This window comes from Rousettus aegyptiacus, unplaced genomic scaffold, assembly GCF_014176215.1.
Source record: "Rousettus aegyptiacus isolate mRouAeg1 unplaced genomic scaffold, mRouAeg1.p scaffold_m13_p_6, whole genome shotgun sequence".
Lineage (NCBI taxonomy): Eukaryota > Metazoa > Chordata > Mammalia > Chiroptera > Pteropodidae > Rousettus > Rousettus aegyptiacus.
In genome coordinates, this window is record NW_023416309.1 from 80,000,543 (window position 1) to 80,016,245 (window position 15,703).

The 15,703-nt window shown below is 52.3% G+C and overlaps 1 protein-coding gene and 1 long non-coding RNA gene across 18 annotated transcripts in view; one reads left to right on the forward strand and one right to left on the reverse strand.

Moving 5' to 3' along the window:
* The window catches only part of MYO18A (myosin XVIIIA), an 89,944-nt gene that overhangs the window by 32,302 nt on the left and 41,939 nt on the right, over window positions 1–15,703 (forward strand). For 7 of the 17 annotated variants that reach the window (XM_036222072.1, XM_036222073.1, XM_036222074.1 and 4 more), the window contains exons 3-10: window positions 9,525–9,602; window positions 10,865–10,900; window positions 12,925–13,012; window positions 13,192–13,298; window positions 13,413–13,589; window positions 13,947–14,160; window positions 14,286–14,428; window positions 15,032–15,132. In XM_036222072.1, coding sequence (XP_036077965.1) covers window positions 9,525–9,602; window positions 10,865–10,900; window positions 12,925–13,012; window positions 13,192–13,298; window positions 13,413–13,589; window positions 13,947–14,160; window positions 14,286–14,428; window positions 15,032–15,132 — 944 coding nt within the window. The remainder of the gene's footprint in view (window positions 1–9,524; window positions 9,603–10,864; window positions 10,901–12,924; window positions 13,013–13,191; window positions 13,299–13,412; window positions 13,590–13,946; window positions 14,161–14,285; window positions 14,429–15,031; window positions 15,133–15,703) is intronic. The other 10 variants (XM_016139014.2, XM_016139016.2, XM_016139019.2 and 7 more) reach the window with 3 other exon arrangements.
* LOC118603781 lies at window positions 1,504–3,445 on the reverse strand. The gene is made up of 3 exons (XR_004951245.1): window positions 3,191–3,445; window positions 1,846–2,013; window positions 1,504–1,763 (listed from the first exon to the last, which is right to left on the reverse strand). It is a non-coding gene; the product is annotated as an uncharacterized LOC118603781 (long non-coding RNA).

The window sequence follows — 15,703 nt, forward strand, 5'->3', positions numbered from 1 at the left end:
TCCCTTAGTGTTAGAAGTCTTCTGGGGCTGAGTGTAGAAGGGTCCCTCGGCACATTTCTTGGGTTTCTCCTCTTTGAGAACAAATATTTTTAACTATTATCTCCTCTGCATTTTCTTTTTTATTGACTATTTAGTCATCTTTACAGTAGAAATAAACAGTAAGTAGCAAATATATAACAAAATAAATAGCAAGTGTTTCTGTTGTATCTACTTCATGCACTTTACAAGACTATTAATGATCACTGTATATTATTTAGGTTCCAGTTTTTTTGAATTGATGATATTTTTGGTGGAGTTTTCCATATGGCTACATTGTCCACGTATTTGTTAGTTTAAATGACAACATAACAGTGCATTGTACCAAAGTACTATAGTTTACCCAACCCTCCCCTAATTCTAGGCATTTGGGTTGCTTTCAATTTGGCGCTATTATTATAGAGTACATCTTTTAAAATATTTGCGTGGGTTTGCAGGTTTTTTTCGTTCTCTTCCTTTTTCTAAGTCAGCTCAGTGCATATACATTCCTGAAGATGGGATGGCAAGGCCAACGGATGAAGTATTTTATACTATCGTTGCTCCACAAAGAGCTAATAAACAATTTCAGTGTCCCAGCCCTCGCCACAACCCCATGGCACTGAGTTTACTATCTATTTATTGTTGCTAAGTTTAGAGCTTATACCTCCCTTTTTTTCCCCCACATCCCTAGGAATCGGGATGGGCAAGTGTTATTCTCCATACTTCACAGCTGGGGGAGGAGGTTTGCATAAAGAACCCCCATTGCAGCACTGTCATACAAGCATTTATTAAGTGTCCACAGTATGATGGGTAAAAGAGAGTCCTGCCCTTGAGGTACTCAGAGTTCGAGGAACTTTATAGACACACAAGCAGCTCACCAAGATCCATCCTGGTTGTGAATCCCAGGGCTGCCACTTACTAGCTACAGTGAGTGTCTTCAGCAAAGTACTCACCCTCTTGATTTCCTTATCTAGAAAGTGAGTTGTTGTGAAGATTAAATGGAAACAGTCTGAAGTGCCTACCACTGTGCCTGGCTCATAGTAAGTATACAGTGAGCATTAGTTTCTCTTCCCTTCTTCAAGAGAAGAGGCCAGAAGTGCCAGAGAGGAAGGAGGTCAGAATCTCAGCAAGTGGTGGGATTGTGGTAGGGTCTCCCTTCGCAAGTCCAGAAACTCATTTGGGCGTGTTGGACACTAGCGAACGCCATCCTGTTAATCTGTGCTTTGGCTTGACCCGGACCTCCTGAACCTCGATGATGATTCAGAATATTAGCCAGAGTTTGAAACTAAGGGTAAATTAGCCCCTCTGACCCTGCCTAATACAGCCGAAAAGATGGGCCTCTAAGAGAGCAGCACAGGCTTTGCAGTCAGAGCAACTTGAGTTCAAATCCCAGCTCCACCACTTACCAGCATTGTGACTTAATCTCTGAGTCTTTTTCCTCATCAGTAAAATGGGAATCACAATAATTCTCATGTCATGAGACCATTATAAGATTTATACTCGAAAAACATATATTATTATTATTTTTTTTATGGAGTTTACAGAGTCCATCTAATTGAAAGTTGTTCCATAGTCAGTAGATAATGCTGTTGTTGGAAATGGATGAACTCTGTAGAGAGGGAACAGGTCAGGAAGAGAGGCCTTGGCTTCCAACCACCCTTGCTCCAGAAAGACAACAGTTCCCAGCTCTGCAGGTGACTGTAGCAGAGACAATGCCACCATCTTTGGGACTGAGTTCCTTACCTGTTCTGTATTGGATAAAGATAGGTTATTCTTGATCTTAAGCAAATCTTGGTTAAAATTCAGTGATAAGGAAGAGAGGATAAAGACCTGGGCAATTCTGCACAAAAGCCACAGAGCGAATTTCCTCTGGGGACAACCCCACGTTTGTGTTCAGAATGATGCTCATAAGGAACAGCTGATGTGAAGGAACTGGCCCAAGTGTGAATGGTGTCCTTACACCCTAGGGCAGATGTGCTCCTCCGGACAGAAGGAAACCTGGAGCAGGAGATCAAAGAACAAATGAGTTAATTAAACAAACTTAAAGTCTCTAGGATATGAACTAGGTAATAAAATAGAAAAGTCAGCAAAGCAAATTAAAAATAACTCATTAAAAACAAAATTTCTTTTAATTTTTCGCTGTTAAATCATTATAAACAGTAATAAAAATGAACCAGTTCTTAAATACCATTGAATTGAACAGCTTCTTTGGATGACGTCTCTCCTTGGGTTAAAGCAGATTCTACCTAGTGATTTTCAAGAGGAACAGGTTTGGTCCTCTAGGGATGGCTTTATGTTCTCCAGGCCTCTTACCCCTGGTAGGGAATGGTGTGTTGCAGGCAAAAGGCAAAGTTGCTTGGGTCCTAGAGCAGCTCCCTCAGTCCCCTCCCAGGTCACAGGAACTTTGGTTCCTGAATTGAGGGCTTGAGTGCCTCTCCCCACCCACACTCTTAGGGTGCCAGACCTAGGAAAAACTTTAGCCATTATCTAGACTAGTTCACTTTCTAATTCTACAAAGAAGCCCAAAGAAGTGAAGTGGTTTATTCAAGGGCACACAGCTTCCAAGGGCAGGAAATTCTAAATTCTGTACTCTACCTTGCCTTCCCCTTCTAATATTTTATTCCTCACTCCTCTGATCTTTTGAGCTTCGTAATCCTTCCCTCTCTGCTCCATCCTGCCTTTCCCCTGTTGCCCACAGTGTTTGTCCTGGCAGGTCCTGGCCTTTAGGAAGACTCCGAGCCCCTGCGAGACCCTGGCCACCCCCGTTTCTTCTCTGACCCAGGGTGCAGGCTACTTTCAGTGCTATGGCCTTTTCATCAAGGTTCGCCTTCTGGGAGCAAAAGGAAAGTTGGATTTCAAAATCTTTACACTTTTCCTATGTGCTTGGCATGGTGTGTGCAGACAGTAGACTGGGTGTGAGAGAGGGAGCTTTGGAAGCTAAAGATGGACTGCGGCATGTGTGTGTATTTGGGGACTGCCGAGAATGACCAGGGGGCCAGTGAGCTCACTCTTCTCTCTGTATAGGCTCATGCCGCTGAGTCATGCTCCTCCCCTGAGCTCCACCTCTAACAAGCTGAGCTGCCTTTTGTCCCACTGGTGCCCCTCCAAGTTAACTCTTCCACAGCCTTCCCACACCCCCTTCCCACCCACCCCCACCTCTACTGCTTTAACTCACCTCTGGAAATGTGGGCTGCTGTAGAGGTACCGCTGGGACTGACTTTGGCTATGAGATCTCGGAACTGGGTCTCCCTGGGTCCGGTGGGCTGTGGAAGGTAGGAGAAGGAGCCAGGCCTCTGGCTGCCTGGGTCCAGAGGGTGATTCAGGCTTCAGACCTGGGCGTGCCTTTGCTGCTCACAGTTCCCAGCTGGGCAATGACCTACTACAGACAGAGCCCTTTGCGGGGGCCGAGTGGGGGGGAGGGGCGGTAGTGAGTCAGCCTCAGGCTAAATCCAGAGCTGAGCTCAGAGCTGGGCCTAGTATCCCAGATATTTGGGGCGACAGCCGGTGTTTCCCAATGCCTCACCACTTGGGTAAGACTCTTGGGGTCCCAAGCTCAAGCCACTGGAGGGAGGAGGACAGATTTGGAGCTGGTGAAGGACGTGGAGTGGACTTGGAATCTGGGCCATCCCTGTGCCCAAGCTAACAGCACTGTGTGCAGTAATGAGTGTGTGTGTGTGTGTGTGGTTTGTGTGCACTTGCTGCCCCTCTAACCTGTGTGCCCTGGAGCTAGTGCATGGTGTGGTCCCTGGGGGCGGGAGTGGAGTGAGGGATGGGCATTTGTGGGGGGCCATGGGGGTGGGGGTGGAGTGAGGGATGGGCATCCGTGGGGGCCACAGGCAGATCTAGTGTCTGCCACTCCTCTTCCTTCCCTCTCCACCAGCCCCTCCCTTCCCTTTCTCTGCTCCAATCTTAATTTCTAAGCACTAGAGTCCACTCTGATGAATTGCCTTTCCTCCCTCTGACCTTGGCAGTGTGAATTAACTTTGAATCTTGAGCCCACTGAAAATATTTCCACGAGCAAGATGCAGCGTTACAACTGCAGCAGCCATCATGCTGGTCAGTGCCCTAGGCACTGCTAATTAGAGCTCAAAATTAGCCGGAAGCTGGTTACAAACGGAGAGTCCTCCCAGGTGGATAATTAACATGACTCTAAGGATCTTTTCCTTTAGGAATCAGAGACTCCTTCTCCAGCTCCTACTGCATTGTGCCTGTAAAGAAAGGCATGCCAAGAGTGGGGTAGGACTGGTAACGGACCTGTCTTTTTCTGTAGTCCTAAGTGACTGAATAAAGAAGAGAAATGAAATCCACTAGGACTACCTGAGCTTTTGGAGGTAGAGATGCTAGTGAGGGGGCGAAGAGACAGCTCTCTCAGACGGAGGCCCAGCCCCTCTGGGTCTATTTTGAGCCAGTCTCAACTGAAAGAACCTTCAGAGCATCTATATTGTCTGTCCTTTTCCCAGATGCATTATAATATCTGCCATTGGCCCCTGACTCTGCTCCTCCCCTCTGACTCTGGCCAGCTAGCTCCTGGGCTGAGCACAACCCCTGGACAGAGCAGCCAGAGCTCAAGCATATTTCCTTTCTCCACACCCTGCCCCTCATCTTGAGGTTCCCTGGCTAAGCTGCATGGTTGGCAGTTTTGTGGGTCTGAGGTTGGGAAGATATTTGGCCTCCTGAATCCCTGTCTCCACCCCACTTCCTGCCTCCAGTCAGAGCTCAGCGTCTGGTTGGGAAGACACTCGGTCTCTGTGCTGGGGGAAATTGTATGGAGCCTAGAAGCAAGCCAGAGCCAGCCTAATGGGGCCACCTACATCAAATTCTGCTGGCCCCAACACTGGGCTTATTCCCTCTCTGCAGTCACTAGGTCAGCGGGCTCTTGTTCAGACCACTTCTTGTCTGAGCTAGGAGTGATTCTTGCAGTTTAGACCGAGTTGAATTAGCTAGATCTTTCTATCCAACCTGTAACCAAGGCCATGATGTCACTCTCATGGGTGGACCTCTTTGGACAGCCCCAGTGGACCACGTGACTGCTCACTAAGGGCAAGTGTACTTGGCTTTCACCCCACAGAGACTTTTCATTCTTAAAGTTGTCACTGGACAGTTTTGACCCCAGGACAGTATATCTGTTGCCTAGGTCTGTAGCTCTAGTACTTCTGAACACTGAGGAGCTCTGCCCCTCAGGGAGACAGCCCCCTCAATGCTTGCCTTCTGCAGTTTTAGTGCTGGGTCCCCCAGCCCTGACTTGCCAGTGACTTCTTTGTCTGCTCCCTCAGGTGAAAGAGGAAGACAGAACTCTGCTGAAGCCTGGCCCTCCTGGAAAGGAGGAAGGGGCTGTAAGTGCTTCTGTGAGATCCCTGTGTGTGGGTGTGCCTTCCATAGGCTAGCCTGGGAGACAGTTCCACAGATCAGGCAGGTGTAGTAGGGTGCCACTTCCTGTACTGGGTGGCTGGAGGGAATGGCAGTAAAGGGGCAGGAAGTACAGCCTATGTGGTGCTAGCCTGGGGTGTGTTGAGAAAGGAAATGGGAATGCCAAGGCACTTTGCGGACCTCCCCCAAAGAACTCCACCCGCTTTAGTTCCTACCTTTAGTTCTGGTTTCCTGAACCTTTGGGACTAGAGAGGCTTAAATGGGCAGACTGTTAGGTCAGGAGCACCATATGAGAGCTCAGCTGTTAGGACTCTTCATCCTGCTCTGGGTGGCACCAGACAAGGGCACCGAGGAATTTCGCTGCAGCTGCTGCTGTCTCTTCCCAAGACCCTGTCAGCCGCTTGGTACGGGTGACCTGGAGGCAGGCTCCAGCTTCCCAGTGCCCCCCTAGACATCCCCCACCCAAGTTATTCTGCCTTGGGAAAGAAACCCTGAAAAAACCTGGGCTCGTTTAAGGCAAGAAAGGGGAGACAGTTTCAGAAGAGCCAGGTCTAGAGATGTGTAGTTAGGAAAGGGCTCCTGTTGACACAGCGGGTGGGAGTGCCCAGGGCCCTGAAGCAGAGCTGGGTCACAAAATTGGTCCATATGTCATTACCCCAGATAGTGCCTGTCTCGGCTCCCCCACGTCCTTGGATGGAGATTTGATTAGCCAGGCGTTGCGACTTCTGCCTGATCTATAACCAATCCTGCAAGGCCAGCCTGTGATTTCAAAGGGATGTGTTTGAGATATGGATGGGAGGGACCTTGGAGTATGCCAGATTTTTTGTGAAAATTACATGTAAGGTGCTTAGAAGACTGCCTGGTCCATAATCCGCACTGCATAAGTGTTAGCGGTTACTGTTGTCTTCGACTGCAGTTAGAGGGGACAGGAGGAAAGTGAGAAGAGGAAGGGAAGGGGCCATTCTGTTCTTGTCAGGATGAGTAGGCTCGGGTCTGGCTGCCCAGAAAATCAGGTGATAGAAGGGACCACAAAGCCGGGAAGCCCCGGAGTAAGGCCTAGGATTGATGATCGGATTTGGTTGTTTGACCTCTCCATGTTCCATCTCTGCTGTGCTTGGGCTGTGAGGGAGCGGGCTCTCCGGGACTCAGCCTTGGTTGCTGCCCTGACAGAAAGCCAGCAACCCTGAGGCACCGCATGGTCTCCAGGCCCTCTGTGCTGGCATCTCACAGCTCCATGCTAAGCCTGGAGATAAACAGCAGGTAACAGCAGAACCTGCTTGTGCTTTATGGGAGAAGCCACACTCTTAGATGCAGTTGTCCTAGCTGGATGGAAAGCCTCTTGGAGCTATGTTATTTGGCACATAAGTAGATGGTCTGTTCCAGGGCTAGGTGTGAGGTCATGCTTCTTACTTCCTCTGCATGGGGTGGGCAGGGGCACAGGGGCTCATGCTAATATCTACCTGTATCTGTGACTGTAGCTAGAGGGCAGCTCAAAGGACAGCAGTGGCCCATCTAGGAGTCCTCAGCCTCCCACCAACTCTGAATCTACAGAAACCAAGAGCCCTGCACCCACACTTGCCATGAATGGCCTGGGGGCTGCCTCATCAGAAGCCTCGAGTGAGGAAACCCCGGGCTTATCCCGGAAAAGAGTAGCAAATGCAGTGAGGAAGGTGGTGAGCAGGGTGATGCCTGGTGAGGAGCCTGGGAGCACCAGGGAGACTCTGAGCAAAGGGGTCAAATCCCCTGAGCACCCAGCTCGAGGCAAGAGGGGAGAAAAGGCAGCTTCTGGTCCCAAGCCACCACCTCCACCACCTCCCCCTGCTCCACCTGCTCCACCTAAGCCTGAAGCAAAGAAGGAGACAGCCAAGGATGAGCTCTCCGTGGGCCTGAGGAGCCTGATGTCTCGGGGCCGGGGCAAGGACCACAAGCCCCGCAGCAGGCAGTCTCCTGGGAAGGGGGAGAAGCCCTCTAGCCAGGAGCCAGGCTCCTCAGGAAAACCAGGCTTCCCAGAGGTGGTGGACTCCTCAGCCAAGCCAGTCTCCCCCACCAAGCCTGGAACCCCAGAGAAGCAGTGTTCCCTATCCCCATCAGAAGAGCTGGCTGACCCAGGCTCTGCCAGTCCGAAGCTGAACCTCACTGGATTGCAGCAGTCCAAGTCACCAGTCCCTGACGTGCAGCAGGAGGTACCCGAGTGTGTCACTAACCTCTCATGCTGTTCACCATCCTTGCTTAAGGGCCAGGCACCCTCACAACCAGCTTCCCCATGTCTCTGCAGCCCCGCATGACTGAGAGGCTGGGCCCAGGCCATTGCCGATGGCAGAGCTGCATGGCTTTCCTGGACTGAATGCCAGAGCTCGTGGTGGCCTAAGCTTAGGGATAGGATCTGCTAACCAGCATGCTGCTGTTCTGAAGGAGTTGAGGCCTGGTCCCCAGCTACATGGGGTCAGTTTGAGGCTCCAGACCCCAAGTCGAGGACCAGTGCGCTAGCAGATCAGTGCTAGGGTGGAAAGACAGAACTTCTGAAGTCGAGTGGCCTGTGTACGTTCACATCCCAGCCACTTATCCCGTGCAGGAATAAGAAGGTCCCATCTCTGAGCCTTCATCTGTCAGGCGGGGACGACACAGGTCCATAGTCCCTTCTCTGAAGCCCTTAAGGCCAGAACTATTTTGGAAATTAGTTATTTTTGTATTTTAGGATATCATATTGTTGTATTTTAGGATATTTTAGAACTGTATATAATGAGCAGCAACCCGTAACCAAACCCAACATTTAATAAATATTAAATACTATTAATATTTAATAAAACCTATGAATGTTCATGTTGCAGGAGGGTAGAATATAAACAGGTTTTGCCACCAAAATAGTTAAGAAAAATCTTTTGTTTGGGGGACCTTTGGATTTTGGAATTGCAAATAAGGGATGATATCTGCTTCGGAGTGTTTCTATGAAGGTTAAAAATGATTCAGGCAGTCAGTGCTCCCAGGCCAGTCCCTGGTGTGGAGGGTGCTCCATAAATGGCAGTGTCATAGCGGTGCTAATAACAGTAGTTATTAATATCATCATTGTCATCGCTACCTTCCTCAGGCCTGCCAGCAGTCCCCTCTGGCAGCAGGACTCTTGAGGAGCCCTGAGCCTGGGTGGCTAATGAACACAGTGGGCTCCCTTTGGATCTGGGGCCCTGTCTCTCCATAAAATGTCTTTCTTCTGTGTGGGACAGGAGGCTAAGAGGCAGAGGGGAGGCCCAAGGACGATTAGTCTAACCCCTTCCATTGGAAGGTGATGCCTGCTTGGCTGGTTCTTGGGTTGGGGACAGTTCTCTTTAAGCTTTCCCATTTTGTAGACCTTTCTGAGGCCCTGTGGGGTGGGTGTGGGTATGGGTATGTGGAGGGGCACATCAGGTTTCACCACTGCTTCTCTGTGCTCTTGCATGCTCCTTCTGGCAAGAAGGGGAGGGGCAAAGGGATGAGGGGCAAGGCAAAAAAGCCTAAGGCTTGTCCTGTCTCCCAGCCCTAGAGGCCCTCCTGGGATTCCTAAGGCTCCATCCAGAATTTGCCATACTCCCATTCCATTCTCAGGCTTTGAGGAACCTAGAGAGGAGTAAGCTGTAGCTTTCCCCACCCCTCCTGGCCCACTCTGAATCAGGGAGGTGACCTTCTGGCAAACAGGCATTGGCAGGGGTATCTCTGGCCTGATGGGCAGGGCATGAAGCAAACCATCAGTCTGAGAAGAGCCTCCGAGGAGCTGAGTGTGTCGTGTTTCTGTTCTAGGCCAGCTGCCCTCCCTCCAGCTCCCTTTCCTCCCACCTCTCAGTAGGCTGGAGTTGAGGGGCTGAGAAGAGCTCTAACTTGGAGTTCAGCCACTGTCACTTGGGGTGATGGCGCAAGAGCCAGAGGGTGTGTAGGAGAACAGGACTGTCCTGGTGCTGAATGGTTAGGACGGTGGGAAGAACTAACCCCAGAACTTGCAGAAAGCTGTTCTTTTTTCTCATCTAGTAGTTTAAAAACTCAAATTGGTGCCCGGCTTGCCTCCCTGACTCTACTTCACTTACTTGCTGAGTCCTAGTGGCTTCCTAGGCCAGAAGCTTGGCATGCTGTGCCCCCACCACTTCCCTGGCCATGACTAATATGGATTTAACCTCCAGGCAGAAGCTGCCACCGAGGTCCAGCTGACCCCCGCAGAGGAGGCCCACCAGCGGCTTGAGAGGATCTTCACAGCTCCTGTAATGCCACCCCTCGTGTGTGGTTCCTCTGTCCCTGGCACTCCTCTTTCCTGAGGCTGGTGGCCAGACTGTGTGTGTCTGTGTGTTTTGGAAGGAGCACCTGCCTATGGAAGAGTGCTCCATGGTAGCTTGGGGGCCCTCACAGTGGTCTTTCCACTTCAAGAAAGGGAAGAAGGGCTCTACAGAGGGGTCAAGCACAGTGAGGCCTGTTCCTTCAGGGAGCCCAGAGCCGTGTGCCTGGGGGAGGGGTCCCTCTTGGCTGGGTATCCAGCCCCCTTCCCCAGCCCTGTCCTCCTTCCCTGGAGAATATGTCTTGATGCTAGAGTCTAGTAGGTGTCGAGGCAGGGAGCTGACACTCCCCTTTTGGATGCCCTGACTCTCTAGACCCAGGTGCTTGTTAACTCCTTGTCCATTTCTGACAAGCAAGGTCAAAGGCCTGGCTGACTCCCCGTCCCCTCCAGAAAGGCCTTTAAGTGACCAGACAGAGACAGAGAGGTCAAGGCTAGCAGCAGGGTCCACCCACTGTGCCTTGGTACTTGGGCACAGTGGACTCATATGGACCCATATGGGATGATGTCTCCACTTGCCATGGGGTCGTGAGTCTGCCTGGGACTGGTGCAGGGATGCAGTGGGGGTTCGAGGAAGGCGTCCTAGACTTGGGACTGCTGGTGGTCTTGTTCTATGAGAGGTGCAGGGATGACATCTCTGAAGGGCAGTCCTAGGCAGTGGGAATGGCATCCTTGAGTGCGTGTTTGGAGGCCAGGGTGAGCCGTGTGTTGGGATCTGTTGGCTATAGGGGAGCTAGGATGGAAAATGCCCTGGGTAAGGCCAGAGGCTTCTGGGGGGCCCTAGACCTGGGTATGGTGAGGTGGCCTGGCCTGGTGGCACACAGAAGAGAAGCCTAATTCAGAATGGACTAGATGGCCAGCCTAGGAGAGACTGGGGCCAGAGGCAGAATGGCACACTCCTGCCCTGGCCACGGGGAATGATTTACCAGAGTATCTTCTCTGAGAAGTCTGATGGTAACAAGTGTCTCTTCACCTTTTTTCCTTATCTGGCCTATCCTTAACAGAGCACAATTCACCTGCCTAGGCTAGCAACCCCCTCCTGGTGCTAAGTGACTCCCATCTCCACCTTGTACCTTGGGCAGCCTGAGAGTGCCCACCCGCTTGGCCCAGGGTGCTTGCCAAAGGGGACATGCTGATTGTCTACTTGTCTTCACCCCTCTTCTTCTCTCTCTCTTATTTGCTTGCTGCTGGTAGCTGGACCCTGAGGCTGCTTCTCCTGCCCACGGCCAGGTAGGGTGCTCCTGCCCCCCTCAGGAGCTCTCCACTTCCGGTGACCACCTGCCACCCCCGGCTTGTACCTGGGCTGGTATCTGTGCTCGGGCCTCATGTTGGAGTGTAAGGCCTCTTCTCCCTTCCTACTCCCACCTGGTGTCTGGGGAGATCCTCGGGGGAAGCAGTGACAGGAGTTTGAGATGGGGCAGCTCTGTGTCAGGCCCCTGGGGAATGCCTAGACCAAGTGTCACCAGTGGAGTTGGACCTCTGTGGCTCCAGGTTCTTAGCCACTGAAGCCCAAGGGCCTGGCCAGTTTTAGTCGCTAGGTGCTTCAGTTCTGCTCACTCTGGGTAGAGAAAGCTGAAAAGGCTGAATCCCTGCCACCCCACCTCAAGCACGAGGATGCGGCACTGTCTGTCTCCACCTGCGGACCAATGCAGGGAACCCACCTTCAGATCAGCTCTAAACGAATTACGGGCTGTGACACTTTGGCGTCGCCCTATGTAGCAGGCTCCAAATTCTGGAACGTACCAATTTAAGACAAAGGTTTTACTTTCTCATGTAATTTTAAAAGAACACATAGTTTTGTTTTATAAAGTTACATTTTTTTCAAATATATTTTTCAAATGTACTAACCTTTTTCTTTTTTTTTAATGTTTTCATTTAACAATTTAAAATATTGACGCCCCATAGTGATCCTCCAGTTCGAAGGGTCATACCCCTCACCGTTCATGATTACTGGAGTTTAGGGGCCACGGGTGTAGTCCAGCCTTCCCACCTGGTAGCTGAGAAGGGCAGTCAGTGACGGAGAAAAAGTTCTCTAAAACCAGAATCCAATCTGGAAGTAGAACCCAGATCTCTTGCAGCTCTAAAAATTGTGACAAAAAAATATTTCCTCTTGCTATGTTTTTTTTGTCCTTTCCAATCCTTCGCCAGGGGTCAGTGTCACAAAGCAGTGTATTCGACCCAGGTCTCATGAGGGTGGGGGTGGGTAGGACGAGCCTGATGGCTGCTCCATGCCATGGGGCATCAGAGCTACTGGATGACCCTGCTGCCCTTTCACGCATGCACGACAAAAGGAGTCTGAACTATCTGTCTCCTATTTGCCGAGCATCCTTGGACACCGTTTCTGCCCAGCTCAGGTCCTTCGGGAGCGCCAGGTTTGGCAGCCCCACACCCTGTAAATGTTTCTTTCTGACTGGTGACCACCTGGGGCCTCCAGGGTCTCCCAGTTCCTCTATACCCTTTCCAGTGCCTATCCATGTGGCATGCAAGTCTCTTTCTGTGTTTAGCAGAACAGTGCTGTCCCTCCTCACCTCCCTCATATCATTCCGGCCATGCTCCCTCATGCCCTTGTATGGGCTTAGCATGTCCACATAGGTCTGTGCACCTTCCACCCTGTGAGGAGGAGGAGCAGGGAAGCTGGCATGTGCATCTGGGTTCTGCCCCTCACCCAGGAGAGCATCCTCTGGAGAGGAAGACCAGGCCGAGGCCAGGACTCAGGCCCCACTTTTCATTTTGCGCTCCAAAGTCCTCAGTAGACTTTCTCCTTAGGTCCTGTTCTTCCCCAGCTTGGTGAAGGAGGGCCTGTCAGGATGGGGGAGAAGCTAGGCCTGGAAGGTCACAGTAGCCATGGCCCAGGGGAGGAGTGTGGGTTCAGGACACTGATCCTATAGACGTCACAGGGAGGTCAGGGAGAGGGCAGCTGAAGGTAGACCCTGCCGATTTACCTTCCTGGGGTCTGCTTTCTCCTGGGTACATGTTCCCTGTGTCCCTTTCCTTCCAGATGCTCAAGGTTGGCATGACCCCTAGCTTTGTCCTTGTCCTCAAGATTCCTCAGGGCTACCACTACCTCCTGGCTTCCCCACCTTTTTCCTCTGACACCTCTGATGTCCCCTGTTCTGTGTCTGCCACCCAACTGTCCCACTCGCCCAGTGGCTCATCTGGAAGCCCTTCCCTTCGCATGTCTCTTCTTTCCTACAGTCCTTGTCTCTGTTTTCCAGAACAGCCTCTGACTATCTATTCTTCCCCTCCTCTGATAGGTGAAGTCAGAAGAACAGATTGCAGCTGAAGAGGCCTGGCATGAGACAGAGAAGGTGTGGCTGGTCCATAAGGATGGCTTCTCGCTGGGTGAGTTTGGGGAGGTCCAGCGGCAGATGCCTGGGCCTCTCAGGTATCAGTGCGGCTGTGCCTTCCAGGTCTGGTGAAGGCTGGGTGGTGAGCGACAAGAGGTTGGTGATACAGGGGGGAGGAGGCCAAGGGTGGCAGAGCCTTCCCGGGGCCATGTCTGACTCTGCCCTACTCTGCAGCCAGTCAGCTCAAATCCCAGGAGCTCAGCTTGCCCGAGGGGAAGGTGCGCGTGAAGCTAGACCATGATGGAACCATCTTGGACGTCGACGAGGATGACGTAGAGAAGGTTGGCAGGAGGCTGGTAGAGGGCACAGGAGGTGGGCCGGGCCGGGCAGGCTTGTCCACTGGCAGTGCAGACAGGTTCTGCTTCTTCATTGCTCTCCTGCCTATGCTGTCACAGGCTAATGCTCCTTCCTGCGACCGTCTAGAAGATCTGGCCTCCCTGGTGTACCTCAATGAGTCGAGCGTCTTGCACACACTGCGCCAGCGCTATGGCGCTAGCCTGCTGCACACATATGCCGGCCCCAGCCTGCTCGTCCTCAGCCCCCGTGGGGCTCCTGCCGTGTACTCCGAGAAGGTGCGATGCCCCCAGGCCACCATGTTGCCACACGGATCCACCCGCCCACTATCTACCCCACCTTTTCTGGCTCTGCCCCTTCCCCTGGGCATTCTCCTGGGCTCCTGTACAGTCTCACAGCTGACCTTGGGGAGAAGAGTCATCTCAAAGGGTGTTGACATAAGGCCTTCCCCCAATCTCTAACGCAGGCTAGGGTTTGGCTGGTATCTGCATTTTTCATACACGGCCTTAGCCTCGGAATCCCTCTGTTACCCTGGAGTGAAAGACCCAGAAAGATGGAGACCTTTGGAGTGAGGGGTATTTGAGTGGGACCAGCTAAGAGCCTACCCCTTCCCCCTAATCCCTCTCCCACCCAAGGTGATGCACATGTTCAAGGGGTGTCGGCGAGAAGACATGGCACCCCACATCTACGCCGTGGCCCAGACTGCATACAGGGCGATGCTGATGAGCCGTCAGGACCAGTCCATTGTCCTCCTGGGCGGTAGTGGCAGCGGGAAGACCACCAGCTGCCAGCATCTGGTACAATACCTGGCCACCATCGCAGGCACCAGCGGGAATAAGGTGTTTTCTGGTGAGGCAGGGACAACTGAGAAATTGAGAATGGGCTGGGGGAGGGGTTGGGGATGGAGGCTTCTCCTAGGTGCCAGCTCTTTTCTCTTTGGCTTTCCTGATGGCCCCCGGGCCTGTCTTCTGTAGCGGAGAAGTGGCAGGCTCTATACACGCTCCTGGAAGCCTTTGGGAACAGTCCCACCATCATGAACAGCAATGCTACCCGCTTCTCTCAGATCCTCTCCTTAGACTTTGACCAAGCGGGCCAGGTGGCCTCAGCCTCCATTCAGGTGAGGGGACACTCGGGGTACCAGGAGATTGGCTACCTGATTTCATGTCTTAAAAATCAGGCTCTCTCCTATGCCTCGTTTTTCTGGGATTCTGCCCCAGCAAAATGGGCCCTGGCACTGGCAGGGCTGGCGTCTCCGCCCGAGCCTTCACCATTCCGCTTCCTATGCCTCCTGCCCTGGGTGGAGCATGGTTCAGCTTCTTCCCCAATCCTGCCCAAGCCCTGGCCCTGTGCTCAGGGGCTTCTGTCAGGCAGGGTTCACCTGGGGAGGACTGGCTCATCAGTAGAGTAAGGCCTCACCAAGTCTGACTTCCTTCCATCCTAAATGAAATCTCTCACCACAAAGTGTTCAGCTCCCCATGAAAGCTGTTCCTGGGGACTAGGCAGGGCAGCAGGGGTCCCTCCATGATCTGGGCCTGTCTCCTTCCTTGTGGCTCTGGTCTCTGCCTGGGTTTGCTCCTGAGGTGATCTGGCTTCTGGTTGAGCACCTAGAGAATAACAAGCAGCCGCTTGTTCCCATGTGCCCAATTCCTTCTTCTATGGGGTGGGTGAAGCTTGACCTGGCACTACCCTCCTTGCCCATACCCTCCATGCTGTGCTACAGACGATGCTTCTGGAGAAGCTGCGTGTGGCTCGACGCCCGGCTAATGAGGCTACATTCAACGTCTTCTACTACCTACTGGCCTGTGCGGATGGCACCCTCAGGTGAGATGGGACAGAGGGAACAGGGAGGGTGTTTTGGACTCCAGCCCTCTGAAAGCTCCTGAACTTTGCCTCTCAACTGCATTCTGTACTGTTTATTGTGTGTCTACTACATGTAAGGCTCTGAGCTAGGTCCTGGGGATGGCAAGATGAATGAGCCCTAGGCCCTGCCTGGCAGGAACTCCCTGGCCCCAGGCACAGGGGTCTGGCTACGTACAAGGGGCACAATTGGCCCCTCAGTTTTCCCAGGGCCTACCTGGGATCTCTGCCACCCACCAAAGCAGGTCTGGAGAGGAAAGCAAGCTGAGATGCTGGTGGTCGGGGACTTGCCTGCAGTCACACAGCTAGTATGGGGATGAGATGGTATTTGAGTCTACACTGGGACCAAAAGCCCAACTCTTTTTCAGTGCCCTCCAAGCTGGCCCCCATGCCCCCATGTTGGCTTCTCTGGCAGGCTCCTCCCTTTACACCTTTCGACTTGCTTTCTGTGTTCACTGAGAGGATAAATGATAAGGTTGAGCAAGCAGCCCATGGCATTTTCCTCCTCATCTCTTCTTGTAACTGAGGGCGCGGT